Here is a 22702-nt window from a genome sequence, read left to right as displayed (position 1 = left end):
AAGTGGGCATCATACACATATGTGTTTTTGCATAACCCAGATCCCCCTGAGACAGCCTTGGAGATTGGGGTCACGGTCAGCCATTATTAACAGCGACCCTGGAGCAACTAGGGTTAAGTGCCTTGCTCAAGGGCACATTGGCAGATTTTTCACATTGGTAGCTCAGGGATTCAAACTAGCAACACTCTAACTGATAGGCTACCTGCTGCCCTGCCCTCCGTGCGTGCATGTGTGACCACAAATGACCACACAGACTGGGGAATTCATCTTACAGCTGCAGACATTAAGATGCTTGCCTCTTTGCGTGAGGCGGAGCTATGTGAGTGTAGAATGGTCTCATCACTCATTTCCCTGATGGAGTAATAGCTATTGTCTCTCTATCTGACTCCAGGTAATTACCGTCAATGTTGTGTCAAGTCCACACACTGTGCAACACTGCTGGCTTGCCGTAGGGGTGCCGCTTTAATTAGAATAATTAAACATCAATGTTCTCCTCTCCAGCAGTATAGCAAGGCCCAGGATGGGGCCGGATGAGGGCTTCCAGGGGGGTGTGCAGGGGAGGTACAGGAAGTTCCAATAGGGGGGTATGGATGGGGACCTGATGTTTAAGAGGTGTAGTAGTGAGTGATAGGTCTTTGAAGGAGCATGAAGGCTCACCAGTGCAGCTTCATGGTTATAGCGTAGCGTTGCTCTCCTGCTGACAGTGTGAGGAGAGTGTCAACCCATCAGCCTTCTAATCTGACAGAGGGAGCAGCAGAACACTAGCCCACTTTACACACACCTTGCCTTGCCTCGCTCACACTGATTCTACACACAGCCTAACAGCTGCTCTACTGCACAGTACGTGAGCAGGGGAAACCAATAGAGAGAAAGTATACGTGTTTATACTACTAACGTGTGTGTGTGTAAGTGCGTACTGCTTGCATATGGTGGGTGTGTTTATTTGTGTTTCTGAAATCCACCTTCATCTCTAAGCTAATTTGGTGAATAGTAAGTAGAATACATATGTGAGTCACTAACATGCAAACTGAACAAGGATGCTTAGATGTACACCCGCTACGAGGCTGGCTTCAGGTTAGCTCTGCTCCACACCGTTTCCTCAGAGATCTGCCTTCCACAACTGTGCAGCGTTTTCAAGCGAACTCACACTGTCCTCAATTAGCACTCGACATCAGTGGGGGGAATAATTATTTAAGCTGATACATCCTGATTGACATAAACAGTAAGAGGATAAGGACACGGGTGGCCAGCCACACTCTACAGTCAGAAACCATGCATTCATTACATTGATTAAAGCTTCAGCATCATATCTGCACTCTTCACTAGTGTAATCATATGCCATGCAGCTGCTGTCTCTGAACACTTTTAATAGTCAAAGTGGTGAGTGGGAGTAGATGAAAAGGGGAAGGTTGGTTTCTGAATAATACAAAAAAAAAACACCCAAAAATTCAAATCACATTGACAAAATGTTTATGAAATGGTAGGGAAAAACTTTACAGACACTATAGGAAAGTAAGAGGAGGATCTCATTTACTCTGATATCACAGGAGGTTGGTGGCACCTTAATTGGGGAGTACAGATTCGTAGTAATGGCTGGAGTGGAATAGGTGGAATGGTATCAAATACACTACATCAAACACATGGTTTCCATGTGTTTGATGCCATTCCATTCACGCCGTTCAAGACATTATTATGAGCCGTCTTCCCCTCAGCAGCCTCCTGTGTCTGATATTAGGATCGTTCCTCTCTCTCTCTCACTTCTTTCCTTTTTTAGTGTTCTCTCTTTCCATAAAATTGAGAAGAAGACCTTTTGTGTGAGTCTGGATGGTTGATGACTTGGTAATGGTCACAGCACAGGGTCCCCAGTGACGGCTGTGGTGGAACAAAGCCTGTCTAAGAGTAAAGGCCCTATAGTCAGGAGCTCTTTTCAACTACACCCACATGCCTTTCAGCCTCCTCCGCACTGTCTCAGTACTGTCTCACTGGAGTTAACAGCTAGCGGATTAGAGGGAAACACTGAGAGACACATTATAGGAGAGATAGACTGTGTCAGGAAGAACAAGAGAGAGTGAGAGAGAGAGAGAGAGAGTGTTACAACACTGTACATTGCCAATAATAACATTTGACATTTCTATATTATAAAAAAAAAAGAGTAATATTTACTGTATATTTCTGATTGCTAATTTCCCTTGTTTATTTTCTATTACACTTGCTTTGACAATGTAAACATGTTTCCAATGCCAATTTGAATTGATTTCAGAGAGAGAGGGGGGAGAGAAAGAGAGAGACAGAGAGAAGGGGGGGACAGGGAAAGAGAGTGTCAGAGAGGACAAGCAAGAGAGAGTATGCGTCAAGGAGGATGAGAGAGTATGCGTCAGAGAGGACTAGAGAGAGCGAGAGAGAGGGAGAGAGAGTGTCATGGAAAACGAGAGAGAGAGTGTCAGGGATGACAAGAGAGAGAGAGAGAGAGAGAGAGAGAGAGAGAGAGAGAAAGACTAAACAGAGAATACACAGTGGCAGAATACCTGACCACTATGAATGACCCAAAATTAAGGAAATCATTGACTATGTATAGACTTAGTGAGCATAGCCTTGCTATTGAGAAAGGTTGCCGAAGGCAGACCTGGCTCTCAAGAAAAGACAGGCTATGTGCACACAGCCCACAAAATGAGATAGAAACTGAGCTGTACTTCTTAACATCCTGCCAAATGTAGACACATATTTCCCTCAGATAATACAGACCCACAAAGAATTTGAAAATAAAATGTTGATACATTTTATAAAGTCCCATATATATTAGGTTAAATCCCAGAGTATGCCATTAGATCAGCAAGATGTGTGACCTGTTGCCTCAAGAAAAGGGCAACCAGTGAAGAACAAACAATTACAAATACAACCATATTTATGTTTATTTATTTTCGCTTTTGTACTTCAACTATTTGCACATCGTTACAACACTGTATGTAGCCATAAAATGACATTTCTGTCACACCCTGATCTGTTTCACCTGTCTTTGTGATCGTCACCACCCCCTCCAGGTGTTGACCTTCTTCCCCATTATCCCCTGTGAATTTATACCTGTGTTCCCTGTTTGTCTGTTGCCAATTCGTTTTGTTTCGTCAAGCCTACCAGTGTTTTTCCCTCTGTTCCTGTCTCTCGATTGTTACTGTTTTGTAGTTTTCCCGGTTTTGACCTTTCCTGCCTGCCCTGACCCTGAGCCTGCCTGCCTGTCATTCTGCACCTTTGCCACACCTACCTGTATTATTGACCACTGCCTGCCCTTGACCTGTCTTTTACTGCCCCTGTTGTATTAATAAACTGTTGTTAATTTGATGTTGTCTGCATCTGGGTCTTACCTTGAAATGTGATAGTTTGAAATGTCTCTGTTCCTTTGGAACTTTTGTGAGTATAATGTTTACTGTTCATTTTGTTATTGTTTATTTCACTTTTGTTTATTATCTATTTCACATGCTTTGACAATGTAATCATATTTTCCCATGCCAATAAAGCCATTTGAATTGAACTAGAGAGAGAGAGAGAGAGAGAGAGAGAGAGAGAGAGAGGGGGATAAGAGTGTGAGCATTGATAGGTGGTGGAGGTGAGCATGTGTGTCAGAGGGTAATTGTTGTGAAAGAAAGAACCATTACAAACAGTCATTTACCATTTCTCTCACACACACACACACAGCGGACCTATAGATGCTTCTAAGACCCAACTCTAGAACCCGAGAGAGTACCTTCATCCTGCTAATCACATTAAAACAGAAAGTGGAGCTGGAATGGAGAAAGAGGAGAGAGAAGGGATAAAGGCCTTCCTGAAGCTCTTCTGCAGTGTTCTATAGTGGGGCCCCAGGATTGGAACAGCACTGACGGTCCAGGCCCAGCAGGAGTCCAGGCTTCATCTCTTAGTCACAGCAAAGTCACATGAAAGGAGTGAGAAAAGCCCCTCACCAGCGCCTCACCACCATCAAGGATAAGAGGCCAGAGAGAGAAAAGACAAGCACCCCACACTCTAGTGGACTCATTGGTGAAATGTTATTCATATTGTTCATAATTCCATAATTAATAAACATTATACAAATAAAAAAAACACAGAAAATCCAGTTGTTCTATGTCAAACGTTTTTGTTACAGTGCATTCGGAAAGTATTCAGACCGCGTTTTCCACATTTTGTTACGTTACAGCCTTATTCTAAAATTGATTAAATAGTCCCCCCCCCCCCTTTTCAATCTACACACAACATCCCATAATTACAAAGCAAAAAATATAGAAATGTTTGCAAATGTATTAAAAATAAAAACTGAAATATCACCTTTACATAAGAATTCAGACCTTTTACTCAGAACTTTGCTGAACTTCAAGTCTTATTGGGTATGACGCTACATTCGTGTGTGCTACAAGTGTGTGTGTGTGTATTTGGGGAGTTTCTCCCATTCTTCTCTGCAGATCCTCCGCTTTGTCAGGTGGGATGGGGAGCATTGCTATACCGCTATTTTCAGGTCTCTGCAGAGATGTTCGATCGGGTTCAAGTCCGGGCTCTGGCTCGTTCACACAAAGACATTCAGAGACGTGTCCCGATGCCACTCCTGCGTTGTCTTGGCTGTGTGCTTAGGTTCATTGTCCTGTTGGAAGGTGAACCTTCACCCCGGTCTGAGATCGTGAGCGCTCTGGAGCAGGTTTTCATCAAGGATCTCTGTACTTTGCTCCGTTCATCTTTCCCTCGAACCTGACTAGTCTCCCAGTCCCTGCTGCTCAAAAACATCCTCACAGCATGATGATGCCACCACCCTGCTTCACCGTAGGGATGGTGTCAGGTTTCCTCCAAACATGAAGAATGGCATTCAGACCAGAGTTCTATCTTGGTTTCATCAGACCAGAGAATCTTGTTTCTCATGGTCAGAGTTCTTTAGGTGCCTTTTGGCAAACTCAAAGCAGGCTGTCATGTGGCTTTTACTGAGGAGTGGCTTCTGTCTGGACATTCTACCATAAAGGCCTGATTAGTGGAGTGCTGCAGAGATGGTTGTCCTTCTGGAAGGTTCTCCCATCTCCACAGAGGAACTCTGGAGCTCTGTCAGAGTGACCATGGGGTTCTTGGTCACTTCCCTGACCAAGACCCTTCTCCCATAATTGCTCAGCTTGGCCGGGTGGCCAGCTCTAGGAAGAGTCTTGGTAGTTCCAAACTTCTTCCATTTCAGAATGATGGAGGCCACTCTGTTCTTGGAGACCTTGAATGCTGCAGAAATATTTTGGTACCCTTCCCCAGATCTGTGCCTCGACACAATCCTGTCTCGGAGCTCTACGGACAATTCCTTCAATCTCATGGCTTGGTTTTTGTTCTGACATACACTGTCAACTGTGGAACCTTACATAGACGGGTGTGTGCCTATCCAAATCATGACCAATCAGTTGAATATACTACAGGTGGACTCCAATCAAATCTCAAGGATGATCAATGGAACCAGGATGCACCTGAGCTCAATTTCGAACCTAATAGCAAATGGTCTGAATACTTATAAGGTATCTGTTTTTTATTTTGTATACATTTGCAATTCTTTTTCCAAAAACCAGTGTCCGCTTTGTCATTATGGGGTATTGTTTGTAGATTGATGAGGAAAAAAAAGATTTAATACATTTTTTTATGAGGCTGTAACGTAACAAAATGTGGAAAAGGGGAAGGGGTCTGAATACTTTCTGAATGCACTGTATATTTCAGTCTTCTGTGAAGTATATAAAGTGTAATATTGGAATGCAAACTCAAGATTGAATACATTTCAACTCTATATCTGACATGGTACAGGTGTTTTACTTTAAGCCCATAACCATATGTGGGAGGTATATACTTTTGTTTCAAAGTAGATTTGTTTAACCTGTTTGGGCTGCAGGGGGCGTATTGAGTAGCCAGATAAAATGTGCCCATTTCAAACGGCCTCGTACTCAATTCTTGCTCGTACAATATGCATATTATTGTTACTATTGGATAGAAAACACTCTCTAGTTTCTAAAACCGTTTGAATTATTTCTCTGAGTGAAACAGAAGTCATTCTGCAGCACACTTCCTGACCAGGAAGTGGAATGTCTGAAACCGAGGCTCTCTTCTACTCCCTGCCTATACATGGGCAATGAACGTAAGAGTCTACGTACACTTCATACACCTTCCCCTGGGTGTCAAGAGGCGGTGAGAGAAGAAATGTCGTGTTTATCTTGGTCTGACGTTGAATACAGGCTCTTTGTATGACGTGTCCCTCATTTCCGGTACTCTAAGGAGCGCGCGCTTGACAGTGGAATTGCCTTCTGTTTAGCTGCCGTTATGGACGACCAATATCTCCGGCTTTGATTTTATTTGATACATGTGACCATATCATCGTAAAGTATGTTTTTTCAATATAGTTTAATCAGATTATTGAAATTTTTTCGGGAGTTTTGCCGTGTTCCGTTCTCTGACTTTGTTGACATTAGAGTGATTAGAGCCACCTGGCTAGCGCGTGTGCTAATTCAAGAGGGAAAGTGGCCGTTCTAATTCCAAACAACGACTGTTCTGGACAAAGGACCCCTTGTCCAACATTCTGATGAAAGATCAGCAAAAGTAAGAAACATTTCATGATGCTATTTCATATATCTGTCGTGCATGTGAACTAGTCGTGGGCGGCCAACGTTTGGGTACTCTAGCTATACCGAAGCTGCATATCATAATGAAGTTATTTTTTAGAATTCTAACACTGCGATTTCATTAAGAACTAATGGATCTATCATTTCCTATACAACATGTATTTTTTAGTTATGTTTATGAATAGCTATTTGGTCAGAATATGTGTCAGAAAAAGTGTCAGGAAATATCCGGACGTAGTGGGGAAAAGTAGCTAAGTTAGCACACGGTGTAACCATTGATTTCAGCTCTAAATATGCACATTTTCGAACAAAACATAAGTGTATGTTTAACCTGATGTTATAGGACTGTCATCTGAGGAAGAAAATCAAGGTTAGTCAAAAATTATATATATTTTGCTTGTTTGTTACGATCGCTTACTTTTGCTACTGGGAAATGGCTTGTCTTTCTGGCTATTGTGCTAAGCTAATATAACGCTATATTGTGTTTTCGCTGTAAAACACTTGATAAATCGGAAATATTGTCTGGAAACACAAGATGCCTGTCTTTCAATTGCTGTACACTATGTATTTTTCAGAAATGTTTTATGATGAGTAATTAGGTATTTGACGTTGGTGTCTGTAATTATTCTGTCTGCTTTCAGTGCAACTTCTGATTGTAGCTGCAATGTAAACTATGATTTATACCTGAAATATGCACATTTTTCAAACAAAACATAGATTTATTGAATAACATGTTATAAGACTGTCATCTGATGAAGTTGTTTCTTGGTTAGTTTGGTTGGTTCTTGGTTAGTTAGATTGGCTTTGTGCATGCTACCTGTGCTGTGAAAAATGTCTGTCCTCTTTTGTATTTGGTGTTGAGCTAACAAATATACGTGCTGTTTTCGCTGTAAAACATTTTAAAAATCGGACATGTTGGCTGGATTCACAAGATGTGTACCTTTCACATGCTGTATTGGACTTGTTAATGTGTGAAAGTTAAATATTTTTTAAAAATATATTTTGAATTTCGCGCCCTCCACTTGAGCTGGCTGTTGTCATAAGTGTACCGACGTCGGGCTGCAGCCATAAGAAGTTAAAACTACAAAGAGACACTCTGTGTGACCCTGATTTACCCCACTGCAGTAAAAGGTTAATGCTCTAGCCCTGGGTTTTGCAGATCCAAAGTGTCTCCAAAGTGTCCCTCTGAGAAGCACCATTTGCATGGTTTGGAGGCAATGAAATAGAAGAGTTATAATTGCACATCTAAGGGGTCTGGATAGAACAACAATGGTTCAATAGACTGTTTTCTGACCCAACAACCTTTCATTCACAAATTAGTTTCATATTCAACTATTTATGAATGGGGTGACCGTGTCTTGTTTTCCCCTAGTACTTGTCTATCCAGGTCACCTACATAGCGCAGTGCCCCACTTTCTCTGTCCCTGTGGGTTTGAAGGGAACTGAATCAGGGAGTTTTAGGGCAGTGGTTGGAATGGCTGGCTCAACCTCAGGGACAGCAGTTAAATGGTATTCATGTATCAACCTACATTGATATGATCTGGGGCAATGGGGTAGATGGAGAGAGACCTAGAACAGCTGCTCATCCATCGATGGAATCATAAAGTTTTTCGGTCGGGCAGTTGTTTAGACCAGAGTGCTTTCTCCTTCTCACACTTCATTGACTGGACCTTGTGTTAAAGAGTAAGTATTCAACATGAAGCTGGTAGTGGAGGGGGTGGCCATTCACCCATCCCTCAGGTTCTATACTCACACTGTTGCAGTCAAGCATGGGAAGTGCCGAATAAGCAGCACATGTAGAACAGTTGATATTGAGCACGCCCTTTCCAAATGAAAATGAACTTCAAGTGTATTTTCCCATTGATTAGTCGGAGTGTGAGACTTACTGGTGCAGGAGGCCTCGGGCAGGTCCATGTCTCCTCTGTAGTATCCGTTACGGCAGACGCAGATAGTGGCAGCCTCCACAGTGGAGCGGCTGTTGGGGGGGCACTGCAGACACAGCCCTGGCCCCTGGGTGGACTTGAACGTCCCCTGGGGACACGCTGCAGGGAGGACAGAAAGAAAAGACAGAGAGAACAGAGTATTTAGACTCTTCATCAACATCCCCAGCGCACATGTAGACTACCATTACTCCACCCATGGGTGAGTCTCGCAAACCAGACATTTCCTCCTGCGCAAAAGCCTGGAAATCACGTAACGGGTTGACTAAGAGGTTACGTAACGGGTTGACTAAGAGAATTTAAGTTGCCTCATTATCAACAACCACCCATTCACCATTCAACCACTCTCACTATGCCTTATTACAATACCTCTTCTGTTGTCAAAACATAACACCAAAAAGAACAACAGATTAATTTCAGTCTGAGTATGTGGCAATAACATGGCATGTAATAGGTTCCGGAATTACAGCGAAACACAGTTGTCCTCTGTAGCTCAGTTGGTAGAGCATGGTTTTTGCAACATGGTGTCCACCAGTTCTATCCCAGGACCAAACAGAAACTTGCATCCTGTAGCACAAATTCAAAACAGTTTTGGGATACTGTAAAGTCCATGGAGAATAAGAGCACCTCCTCCCAGCTGCCCACGGCACTGAGGCTAGGAAATACTGTCACCACCGATAAATCTACGATAATCGAGAATTTCAATAAGCATTTTTCTACAGCTGGCCATGCTTTCCACCTGGCTACCCATACCCCGGCCAAGAGCTCTGCACCCCCCGCAGAAACTTTCCCAAGCCCCCCCGCTTCTCCTTCACCCAAATGTTCTGAAAGAGCTGAAAATCTGCACCCTTACAAATCAGCTGGGCTAGACAATCTGGACCCTCTCTTTCTAAAATTATCCGCCACAATTGTTGCAACCCCTATTATTAGCCTGTTCAACCTCTTTCGTATCGTCGGAGATCCCAAAAGATTGGAAAGCTGCCGCGGTCATCCCCCTCTTCAAAGGGGGAGACACTCTAAACCCAAACTGTTACAGACCTATATCTATCCTGCCTTTCTAAAGTCTTTGAAAGCCAAGTAAACAAACAGATCACTGACCATTTCAAAACCCACTGTACCTTCTCCGTTATGCAATCTGGTTTCAGAGCTGGTCATGGGTGCACCTCAGCCACGCTCAAGGTACTACACGATATCATAACCGCCATTGATAAAAGACAGTACTGTGCAGCCGTCTTTATTGACCTGGCCAAGGCTTTCGACTCTGTCAATCACTGCATTCTTATAGGCAGACTCAATAGCCTTGGTTTCTCAAATGACTGCCTCGCCTGGTTCACCAACTACTTCTCAGATAGAGCTCAGTGTGTCAAATCGGAGGGCCTGTTGTCCGGATACAACAGGCCCTCCGATTAATAACTGCTCATCTGCCTTTCCAAGTGTGAATTGGCATGTGAATGTGGCAAGCTAAATAAGTGGATTTGTATTTTTCCCTCATCTAGGCAAGCTTGACTCGATACCAGCCTGCTCCGAGGCTCCAACCGAACAGATTTTCTTCATGTTCTTGATCTGATTCTGGGCACCCTACATGCAACATTTAAACGGATCGCACAACCCGACAAGAGAAGAATGGCTACAGCTGAATTTGTTCAAAGAAGAATTGAAGGCAGAAGGCATTCCAAACTACAGTTGATACACAGAGGCAGTAATACCTCATGTGCTACAGTTATATGAAGTGGTGCATTAGGGTTTCATTAAATCATCACTTGTTTAAGTATTCTGCTGCGTGTAGAAGTTAACTTATTATCTCATGACTAAGGAATGGTCCCAGCGTGGAGCTGTCGCTCTGAAATCAGTTGCCTGAACGCAATTCACATTTCCATAATCCCTCTGCAGTAAGTGGCATTGCACCATGACTCCACAGTCTATCCTCCACTAAATTGCCTTTCTCCCACTCTCAGCAGATAAGACTAAAGACAGATTTTTTTTTGCTAAGTTGCAGTAAGTGAGAGAACTCATGGGACATTACATTTACATTTAAGTCATTTAGCAGACGCTCTTATCCAGAGCGACTTACAAATTGGTGCATTCACCTTATGACATCCAACATTAATTCATGCTTCAATATCTTATCCAATCCAGAAAACCATTGTTTAAAAAAAACAGGCATGTAGTATGACAGAAATAAGAGCCAGGATCCAGTATAAGGAAAAGTAGATCCCAAGAGAGAATCTATCAAACTTACCTAAGCATATCTTACAGTATGTACTGCTACAGCAATTAAGAAACAGAAAACACTAGCTCTCTTACTAAGCCAAATGTTTTAACGATCATTTTCTCTACAAGCCATTACCTCAGCACAGGCTCTCAAACATCCTTCCCAGTGAACACAGAAATGGGCTAATGTAATTATAGGGTTGGAAGCATCGCATTGAATTGATTTTCTTATTAAGGAGTTTGGGAAGCCAGATCAGGTGGCCTATCCAGTTCTTGGAAATTATTTTCCCAGGCAGGCGGCCTTAGATCTGTGTGATAGCCTGATTGCCCACGTCTCCTTGTTCACTGTACAGCTGCTTCCTTCCACCTTCTCAAGTCATTTCAACCTCCAAATTAAAACCCAGACTACTCTTGGAACTGATAAGAGCACAAAATTGAATTCCTATTTTTTCTCTCTCGGATGAGTACTCGATCCGGCTGTGCTCAGGCAAGGCAGGCATAGGGAAGTGGAGGGAAAATGTCCTCTATGCTGGTCTTTAAACACACAAAAAGGCAGCCTAGTAGATTACCTGCATTTCACCTTGGCAGTTTACATTGTGTGGATGAGCTTTGTTTTCAAATACAGTATGTCCATTTTACACATATATTTCATTCTTTTGAAATAGTTACAACTGAAAAAAATGTTTGGAGTTGGAGCAACACACCTCTGATGCAAAGTCCTGCTCAGAGGCCTGAGCTCAGATGCGCTGCTCTTTTCACTCTCTCTAGCTAGAAGTGTTTGTCAAAACCCTGCTGAGTCTTGTCCTTCCCTGCCAGTCACACAGAGCCTGCAGGCCTGTGACAGCAGAGGTGGTATGATAAATAGCGCTAAGTAGCAGAGGTGGTATGGTAAATAGCGCTAAGTAGCAGAGGTTGTATGGTAAATAGTGCTAAGTAGCAGAGGTGGTATGGTAAATAACACTAAGTAGCAGAGGTTGTATGGTAAATAGCGCTAAGTAGCACGGGGTGGTATGGTAAATAGTGCTAAGTAGCACAGGGTGGTATGGTAAATACAGCTAAGTAGAACGGGGTGGTATGGTAAATACAGCTAAGTAGCACGGGGTGGTATGGTAAATAACACTGGGTAGAACGGGTGGCATGGTAAATAACACTAAGTAGCACGGGGTGGTATGGTAAATAACACTAAGTAGAACGGGGTGGTATGGTAAATAACACTAAGTAGCACGGGGTGGTATGGTAAATAACACTAAGTAGCACGGGGTGGTATGGTAAATAACACTAAGTAGCACGGGGTGGTATGGTAAATAACACTAAGTAGCACGGGGTGGTATGGTAAATAACACTAAGTAGCACGGGGTGGTATGGTAAATACAGCTAAGTAGCACGGGGTGGTATGGTAAATACAGCTAAGTAGCACGGGGTGGTATGGTAAATACAGCTAAGTAGCACGGGGTGGTATGGTAAATACAGCTAAGTAGCACGGGGTGGTATGGTAAATACAGCTAAGTAGCACGGGGTGGTATGGTAAATACAGCTAAGTAGCACGGGGTGGTATGGTAAATACAGCTAAGTAGCACGGGGTGGTATGGTAAATACAGCTAAGTAGCACGGGGTGGTATGGTAAATACAGCTAAGTAGCACGGGGTGGTATGGTAAATACAGCTAAGTAGCACGGGGTGGTATGGTAAATACAGCTAAGTAGCACGGGGTGGTATGGTAAATACAGCTAAGTAGCACGGGGTGGTATGGTAAATAACACTAAGTAGCACGGGGTGGTATGGTAAATAACACTAAGTAGCACGGGGTGGTATGGTAAATACAGCTAAGTAGCACGGGGTGGTATGGTAAATACAGCTAAGTAGCACGGGGTGGTATGGTAAATAACACTAAGTAGCACGGGGTGGTATGGTAAATACAGCTAAGTAGCACGGGGTGGTATGGTAAATACAGCTAAGCAGCACGGGGTGGTATGGTAAATACAGCTAAGTAGCACGGGGTGGTATGGTAAATACAGCTAAGTAGCACGGGGTGGTATGGTAAATACAGCTAAGTAGCACGGGGTGGTATGGAAGATAGCGATAAGTAGCACGGGGTGGTATGGTAGATAACGATAAGTAGCACGGGGTGGTGTGGTAGATAGCGATAAGTAGCACGGGGTGGTGTGGTAGATAGCGATAAGTAGCACAAGGTGGTATGGTAGATAGCGATAAGTAGCACGGGGTGGTATGATAGATAACGATAAGTAGCACGGGGTGGTGTGGTAGATAACGATAAGTAGCACGGGGTGGTGTGGTAGATAGCGATAAGTAGCACAAGGTGGTATGGTAGATAGCGATAAGTAGCACGGGGTGGTATGATAGATAACGATAAGTAGCACGGGGTGGTGTGGTAGATAACGATAAGTAGCACGGGGTGGTGTGGTAGATAGCGATAAGTAGCACAAGGTGGTATGGTAGATAGCGATAAGTAGCACGGGGTGGTATGATAGATAACGATAAGTAGCACGGGGTGGTGTGGTAGATAGCGATAAGTAGCACAAGGTGGTATGGTAAATAGCGATAAGTAGCACGGGGTAGTATGATAGATAACGATAAGTAGCACGGGGTGGTGTGGTAGATAACGATAAGTAGCACAGGGTGGTGTGGTAGATAGCGATAAGTAGCACAAGGTGGTATGGTAGATAGCGATAAGTAGCACGGGGTGGTATGATAGATAACGATAAGTAGCACGGGGTGGTGTGGTAGATAGCGATAAGTAGCACGGGGTGGTATGATAGATAGCGATAAGTAGCACGGGGTGGTATGATAGATAGCGATAAGTAGCACGGGGTGGTATGATAGATAGCGATAAGTAGCACGGGGTGGTATGATAGATAGCGATAAGTAGCACGGGGTGGTGTGGTAGATAGCGATAAGTAGCACAAGGTGGTATGGTAGATAGCGATAAGTAGCACGGGGTGGTATGGTAGATAGAGAAGTAGAAAGGGTTGGTATGGTAAGAGTGGGGCCAGAAAGAAGGGATAAATAAGCAGGATACTTTTAAAACAACATAATGACAGCATGTTATTTTCCTTTCTTCTCTTTCAGTCTTATTTTTCAATGGCTAATCCGTTCCTGGAAGCTATACACTTCTATAAGCATATAAAACAAGCATATAGAGCTTAACTGCCATAAAGGGCATTACTTTAGAATCTTATAGCATTATGATGAAAAGGGCCGTTTGTCACAGAAACAGTGAAGACTGAAAATAAAGCTGTGGACCCACAGAGACGCCGTATTGTCTTGCAGCAAAGGACTCAGGCCTATACTTTGATATATGTAGTTAAACTCGGCCAGGGCAGTCACTTAAAAGAGATACAACCCAGACTCCATATGTCCGGTAGTTGCCACAATAGTTCTCTTCATATAATCACTATTGCACTGATGTGCAGGGTCTGGAACACAACATTTGGATCTTCACTGGTCCAATAATACACCATTCTGACATACAGTACATGTTATAGCACATTCCTTTTTCAGAGGGTCAAGTACATCTAGAACCATAATGAAAATATAAAAATGACTGCTTTTTAAGTGGGAAATCAGGGTAGGGGACAAAGCAGCATAATTTCAGCTAAGCGAGAGTTATGACAACACAGCTGCTTGACAACATGATCAAGCAAACATAGCACTTTGCGAGATCATTGATCAGTTGTTAACCAGCCCATTGGCAGAGTGAGGAGCTGATGACGCGCTGGACTCCGGGTAGAGGGGTCAGTACGCGGACACAGTGCTGACAGACATACAGATCAAAAGGCCTCCAGACAGAACAACAGCTGTAGAGTGAGAGAACAGAGATGGGACCAGTGGGACGGTGAGGAGCAACAATGAGAGGATATCAGCTGACAGAGCACACCCTGCCACCGTGGGACACAGACAGGGACACAGTGTCTAAGCTACACATGGGCCATGGTATGGGGGTTCAGCCTGACAGCTATATTCTACCATCTTGTCTTAATAACTATCATCCATTCCACCAAAGTTAGAAGTATTGGTGTCCAAAGACTTCATAAACAGAGTGAGGGAATAAAGTGATAGGTATACAGTCATATTGTTTTCTCTCTGCTGTCTGTTAAAGAGAGAACAGGCCCACAGGGTGTCTCTTTGCTCTTCTCGGGCGAAGGCAAAACTCAGCAGAAGCTCAGGGTCACTCTTTGTTCTGGGATCTGTTAGCCAGGGATTAGAGATGAAGGGAGAGTTGATGGAGGGATGAGAGAGTAGAAAGAGAGAGAGAGGCAAATGGAGAAGAGAGGAGAGAGAGGAAGAGATTCATCCCTACCCTCGACAGAGCCATGGTGTGGGGTGGGTTTTTATGTGAAGCGGTGGCGCTGGCCTTAAATACTGTGAACATTTGAAATCTCTTTCTTTCTCTCAAGACAGACAAACACACACATACGTAATGCATATGCACATTCACATTCATGCACTCTGCATATGTATTTTCTGCTCAAGTCTGACCCTAGTAAATGGGATTCTTGTTTGACATTTTCATTCCCATTGTCTCCTGTCTGCCAAGAACACATTTTGCAAACCACTGTAAATGTGCTCAGCCAGGTACAAAAGCACAGCCCACAATCCAGTCAGCCAAAGAAAGGTTAGAGTGTAAACCTTACAGCAAAACATTTGCAGATGTGCCAGCACAGAAACTTGATTGAACCTAAGCTAATATTTTCCTATCTGCATATCATTTCCTTCAGGGTGGGTCCAATCCACCTGCAGCTTGTGCCGGGCAGGGAAGAGAATCCTGGATCAGTGAGGAACCAGAGGTCATCCCTCTCCACATACCTCACTCCAGAGACTGCATGGGCATCAACACTCGTCATCTACAGTATGCATGCCATTCCTGTATCAAGGGTTGAGAGGGACATCATTACTCACAATATAATATAGAACCCTTCTAGACGAGGCTAAAACTAACCAAAGCCCATGGCTAAACATAGGAAGAGAGAGGGAGGGAGGGAGAGAGAGACAGAGAGAGGGGAAGAGACGAAGAGAGAGAGAGAGAGAGAGACAGAGAGAGGGGAAGAGACGAAGAGAGAGAGAGAGAGAGAGAGAGACAGAGAGAGGGGAAGAGACGAAGAGAGAGAGAGAGAGAGAGAGAGACAGAGAGAGGGGAAGAGACGAAGAGAGAGAGAGAGAGAGAGAGAGAGAGAGACAGAGAGAGGGGAAGAGACGAAGAGAGAGAGAGAGAGAGAGAGAGAGAGACAGAGAGAGGGGAAGAGACGAAGAGAGAGAGAGAGAGAGAGAGAGAGAGAGAGACAGAGAGAGGGGAAGAGACGAAGAGAGAGAGAGAGAGAGAGAGACAGAGAGAGGGGAAGAGACGAAGAGAGAGAGAGAGAGAGAGAGAGAGAGACAGAGAGAGGGGAAGAGACGAAGAGAGAGAGAGAGAGAGAGAGAGACAGAGAGAGGGGAAGAGACGAAGAGAGAGAGAGAGAGAGAGAGAGACAGAGAGAGGGGAAGAGACGAAGAGAGAGAGAGAGACAGAGAGAGGGGAAGAGACAAAGAGAGAGAGAGAGAGAGAGAGAGACAGAGAGAGGGGAAGAGACGAGAGAGAGAGAGAGAGAGAGAGAGAGACAGAGAGAGGGGAAGAGACGAGAGAGAGAGAGACAGAGAGAGGGGAAGAGACGAGAGAGAGAGAGAGAGAGAGAGAGAGAGAGACAGAGAGAGGGGAAGAGACAGAGACAGAGACAGAGACAGAGACAGAGACAGAGACAGAGACAGAGAGAGAGAGGAAGAGACAGAGACAGAGACAGAGACAGAGACAGAGACAGAGAGAGAGAGAGAGAGAGAGAGAGAGACAGAGAGAGAGACAGAGAGAGGGGAAGAGACGAAGAGAGAGAGAGAGAGAGAGAGAGAGGAAGAGACAGAGAGAGAGAGAGAGAGAGAGGAAGAGACAGAGAGAGAGAGAGGAAGAGACAGAGACAGAGAGATAGGAAGAGACAGAGAGAGGAAGAGATAGAGACAGACAGACAGATGAAGAGAGAGAGAGAGAGAGAGAGAGCTTCAGCCTGGGGAGGGGAGGGGAGGAATGACTGCAAACATATTGGATTAAAATGAATGGGGCATACAGACCTGGTCTATCAGGTGAGATGCTGTAAATCAACAGGCCTGAGTCCAGCCTGTAGACCTGAGAGGCCAGACATATGGAAACCCAGAGCTGACCATAAATCAGTGAGATCACACATGACCCATGTATCAAACAGTATCATACATTTCTGAATTTGATAGAACTTTTATGAAGCTTGAATCTCCATGGGTTACCAAATAAGTACACTTAAGTGAACCACTTCATGGTTCGATCCCGGGCTGTATCACAACCGGCTGTGATCTGGAGTCTCATAGGGCGGGAAGGTTTGGCTGGGGTAGGCCGTCATTGTAAATAAGAATTTGTTCTTAACTGACTTGCCTAGTTAAATATAAAACAATTATGTGACAGGTTATATGTAAAATGTTTACTGCATCAGAGCAGAGCAACAGGTTTGCCTGTCACGATCGTGTGGGGGATTGACGGACCAAAACGCAGCAGTTGGAAAATAAGCCATCTTCTTTTATTTTAAAAGATGACAAAAATAAACACGAAACACTTTAACAAAACAACAAAACGACCGTGAAGCTACAAACGTTGTGCACATACATACAGGCTACAAACGTTCTACATAGACAATTACCCACAACCAATGAGAGCCTATGGCTACCCTAAATAAGGCTCCCAATCAGAGACAACCGAAATCAGCTGTCTCTAATTGGGAACTCATTCAGGTAACCATAGACTCTCCTAGACAACTAAACATACATAGACAATACTAGAAACCTGTACTCCACACAAACCCATATACTATACACAACCCCTTTACCATAAACAACACCCAAAACCAACAAAACAAAAACATTCCCCATGTCACACCCTGACCTAACTAAAATAATAAAGAAAACCAATAATACTAAGGCCAGGGCGTGACATTGCCAGAGTGCATGGATAACTTGTACTCACAGTAACCAAAATGGGCATTTATAAGAAATCCAAAAGTACCCAAAAGAGCAATATTTATATCAGAAAGAATCAAACTGACTATTAATTAGTCTCAGTGAGTGACAGGGAACGGGTTACTAGCCAGTAGCAGTATAAACAGGATGCATGGTTTATAGGAAGGGCAGTAGTCACCCTGTGACCCCGAAATAGGTTGTTCCTCTACTTAGACACCAGAGTACCTCAGTCTGGGAGCTGGGGCAGACCAGGGTCATGACCCCACTTGACGGGCCGGCTGATTTGCTGTGTTGACCAGCAGTTAAAGCAGCGTGGGCTCCAAAACAGGATCCTCACGGTCACAGGATGTTAGTGTGTGTCTCCTCAGAGCCCTGCTGAGAGCCCCGCCTGGCACTGATGGATCACCACACATTTCCCCTAACTGCAGCTAACTCACACATGCCAACACACACACACCATTATAAACATACACAGACACACACAAACATTTTTCATTCAGTCTGTCTCTCAAATTCATGTCTGCATGGTCTTCCATCTCCCTGTCCTATCTGTCTCAGTCATAGCTTTTCTCCAGTGTCTTAGTAGATATGATACCAGTGGTCATAAGTCTGCTGTTTATCTGACCTCTTATCTGGAGACCGACGACTCCCATCAGCCTCTCATTGGGAGATGACAGAGCAGAGGGCACTGCAGCAGGAGATGAAACACTGACTAAATTGAGAGATGCAGTCCAGGAGCAAAAGAGCTTTGATAGCGTCTCATATTATTCCTTTAGTTACACTATTTATACAAAAGTATGAGGACCCCCATTCAAATTAGTGGATTCGGCTATTTCAGCCACACCCGTTGCTTACAAGTAAGTGTATACAATCGAGAACACAGCCATGCGATCTCCATCGACAAACATGGCAGTAGAATGGCCTTACTGAAGAGCTCAGTGACTTTCAAATTGTATTTTTTTAACCTTAATTTAACTTCACATGTTATTGTGAAGTGGAAACGTCTAGGAGTAACAACGACTCAGCCGTGAAGTGGTAGGCTTCACAAGCTCACAGAACAGGACCGCCGAGTGCTGAAGCACGTAGCATGTAAAAATCGTCTGTCCTCGGGTTGCAATACTCACTACCGAGTTCCAAACAGACATTGGAAGCAACGTCAGCACAAGAACTGTTCGTCGGGAGCTTCATGAAATGGGGTTCCGTGACCGAGCAGCCACACACAAGCCTAAGATCGCCATGCGCAATGCCAAGTGTCGGCTGGAGTGGTGTAAAGTTTGCCGCCATTGGACTTTGGAGCAATGAAAACACATTCTCTGGAGTGATGAATCACGCTTCACCATCTGACAGTCAGACAAACTAATCTGGGTTTGGCGGATGCCAAGAGAACACTACCTGCCCCAATGCATAGTGCCAACTGTAAAGTTTGGTGGATGAGGAAATCTGGGGCTGTGTTTCATGGTTCAGGCTCCATAGTTCCAGTGAAGGGAAATCTTAAAGCTACAGCATGCAATGACATTCTAGACAATTCTGTGGTTCCAACTTTGTGGCAACAGTTTGAGAAAGGATATTTTCTATTTCAACATGACAATGCCCCTGTGCACAAAGTGAGGTCCATACAGAAATGGTTTGTCCAGATCGGTGTGGAAGAACTTGACTGGCCTGCACAGAGCCCTGACCTCAACCCCATTGAACACCTTTGGTATGAATTAGAATGCCGACTGCAAGCCAGGTCTAATCGCATGACATCAGTGCCTGACCTCACTAATGCTCTTGTGGCTGAATGGAAGCAAGTCCCCGCAACAATGCTCCAACATCTTGTGGAAAACCTTCCCAGAAGAGTGGAGGCTGTTATAGCAGCAAGGGGATGACCAACTCCACATTAATGCCCATGATTTTGGAATTAGATTTTCGACGAACAGGTGTCCACATACTTCTGGTCATGTAGTGTATTATACCCACATCCCCATCCACATCTCCCTCCAACTATAAAAGCATTGTAAAACTGTGTATGGGCCTATGTTCTTGGAGAGCAGATCTCTTTTACAAAAGCCCATTCACCATGGTTACACCGCAGCCGGTGCTCTCCTGGCATGTCCATGGTCTCCATATTGAACAATAGTGGTGTCCAGCAACATACGGCATCGCCTGTGAAATCTGGAGGGCGGGACGCAGTGCCAGCCCTAAACTTTGGGGATTTGTTTGGTACAGAGGAAAGCTGGCAGGGCCCGATGTCTCCAGCCTAGCTAGCGATCAAAGCTTTGGGAGACAGGGGGATTGTGGGATTGGGGGGTGGCATGCCAACAGCACACAGCATAGCTCAAACAGATGAGCCTGCTACCAGAAACACATTATCATTCAGAGGGCAGGGCAACCTCATCCAGACTCAGCCATGGAGCTCTCAATCCTCAGCAAAACTGAGCTACGCAATAGCACTGTGACTCTGTTCCTCTCTGACTGAGACACCCCACAAGATAGTGAGATACCAGGGAGATAGCACCATGAGACAGAGTTCCAAAGCTGATATAGATAAATAACTTTAATTTTAATGAATAATTACCATTACTGCCAGCATAGTCATTATCATTGTCATCCGGGGCCATGCTGTGTTATGCATTCCTTTAATGCCTGCCTGAAATGCTCAAGTGACAGTATCATAGTAGATCTGGATTGAAGATTTATGTTTTTTCTCCACATGGTGTGGGCACTGGCCCCAAGGTCACACAGCCTGGAACCTTCCACTGTACCATACACACACACACACATGCACACGCACACACACACAGACACAATCCTATTTGAGGGTGGTCTCTCTGCATAGTGTGTCCAATGAAATGACATTGGCGCCTGGCACTGGCTTTGATCAGGGCTCAGGCCAGAGCAGATGAGTGATCAGGATTAGAGTGGCATGTCACTGCCACCTGACCTGACCTATGAGCCACCAGTGGATAGAGGGGTGGTGAAAGAGAGAAGGCAGGGAAATTAATAGAGATGAAGGGATGGGTGGCTGGCCTCCATTAGCTCAGCAGATGGTGGGGATCAGGAGTTCAGGACTCTGTCTTCCCCTCTGCACCCTGCAGAGAGCTGCTCATCAGAGGGATAGACACAGCCCAAACGAGGGGGGCACAGGGTCACACACAGCCGCCTGGATCCTGAGATGAGGTCCACCATGTCACTACTATTACAGTCTATATAGGGAGCTCTCTGTCATAGCAGTTACTGAGGTCTAATGAGAGAGAAAGAGAGAGAAAGAGAGAGAGAGAGAGAATGAGTGAGAACGAGAGAGGTGAGAAAGATAGATAAAGAGAGTTTGAGTGTGAACTTGCTTGCGTGAATGTGTGTGGCATCACTTAATCCAAATGTAGCTAGCTAGTTGACCTAATGACAAATTACAATTTAATCTTTTTGTGAATTTAAAGAAGTGAATATAACTGCACTATCAGCCCAGGGAGGACTGACAAACTTTTAGAGGCCATACATCGCAGTGCTCCATTTAACACTACAGCTGGACCATGCATAATTCCTGTGCAAGGCTATGACTCAATGGTTACAGACAACAGATGCGTTTTGTAGAACCAAACACTCCCCCAAAAAACCTTCTCCACTCTGTTGTTGCTGCTCACTGGCTAATTATATGTCCAAGTCTGGGAGGGAGGAATCGTTAATGGACTGTCTCTCTATCCATAACCCCCAGGAGGGCCCCAGTCTTGTTGAGGTCCACAGCAGGGGTGCCCAGGGGCTGCAAATTAATCACAAACTAACAACATAGCCCGCACTTGCAAAACATTCCCTGTGGATATTAGCACCCGCTAGCGTTCTCCGAGACATACGTGCCCATTCCATTCCACTACACACTAGCCACTACCCAACTACACTACACGCAACTGCATGCTCAGCTGGGTGTCGCACACAACGTCAATTATTCAACGTGAGCCCAGTGTGGATCATCATTATCAGTGTTTCATCACGCCTGTGGATAGTACTCCCCATTCACATCCTTACCTTTCAGAAAATATTCATTACACATCAAAATAAATGCACGGATGTGGGACATCCTTTCTAATTGTATTCATTTCCTCTGTGCTAATGACAGGATGGTAAATTACAGATTCATTAAACAGATGGGTTCACATAGGATTCAATGATGCTAATGCTAAATTAAACCCATCAGGTGCAATGAATGGATACCAACTTTGCCACACATCCAAACTTACCACTAAGCAAGGTAAAGTTGCCATTTTAGAGTTTCTGCATTGTATTGTCAATGAAAAGCTATGAAAACCCAATCTGCACCCAGCATGGCGAGTGAAACAATCTGTGCTCGGCCCCTGACGGGCAGGTGGGCGGGGAAAGTAGTGTGAAGCCTGGAGTCCTCCATCTCGCCTGGGAGGTGGAGTGGAAAAACACCAAGTTGGATGGCCCAGAGAGACACCGTGCATTCATCCACCTCTTCTTGGCCCAGCGGAGGGACTCGTTGAGCCACTCATCCCAGACTGGGCGCCTTCTCCGACTCGAGGGCTACGGCCCACCAGAGCCGGCCCCTGAAAGACGGAGCTCCGCATCATCACCATGCTACAGCCCCTACCTGTCTCTGTCTAGCTCGGTCTCTCAGTCATATAGCAGCTCAGAGTCCCCCACACACACACACACACACATGGCACACTGAATGGCCACATGTGCTTTGCACAGACAGACACAGACATGCGTACATGCAAACATACAGTGACAAGAGGGGTTTGAAGAGGAGTCCTTGACAGTTGGACAGAAGAACAGTGGTTGAAGGCAGAGAGAAACAAAGAGCGAGCGAGACAGAGAGATGAAGGAGATGGAGGGTGGAGGGGACAGAGAGCAAGGCGGTTGCCATGGTGAAATAGCAGTCTATGAGCTGGCAAATAGAATACATGACCTTGACCTTGTCATCTAATTT

The 22702-nt window shown here is 44.7% G+C and overlaps 1 protein-coding gene across 1 annotated transcript in view; it reads right to left on the bottom strand.

The window, feature by feature from the left end:
- Positions 1-22702, bottom strand: part of LOC129855245 (ephrin type-B receptor 1-like) — a 176483-nt gene that overhangs the window by 76417 nt on the left and 77364 nt on the right. The window contains exon 4 of the mRNA XM_055922679.1: positions 8492-8647. Within this exon, the coding sequence (XP_055778654.1) occupies positions 8492-8647 (156 nt within the window). The remainder of the gene's footprint in view (positions 1-8491; positions 8648-22702) is intronic.

This window comes from Salvelinus fontinalis, chromosome 5, assembly GCF_029448725.1.
Source record: "Salvelinus fontinalis isolate EN_2023a chromosome 5, ASM2944872v1, whole genome shotgun sequence".
Classification (NCBI taxonomy): domain Eukaryota; kingdom Metazoa; phylum Chordata; class Actinopteri; order Salmoniformes; family Salmonidae; genus Salvelinus; species Salvelinus fontinalis.
This window is presented reverse-complemented; position numbering and strand designations above follow the sequence as displayed.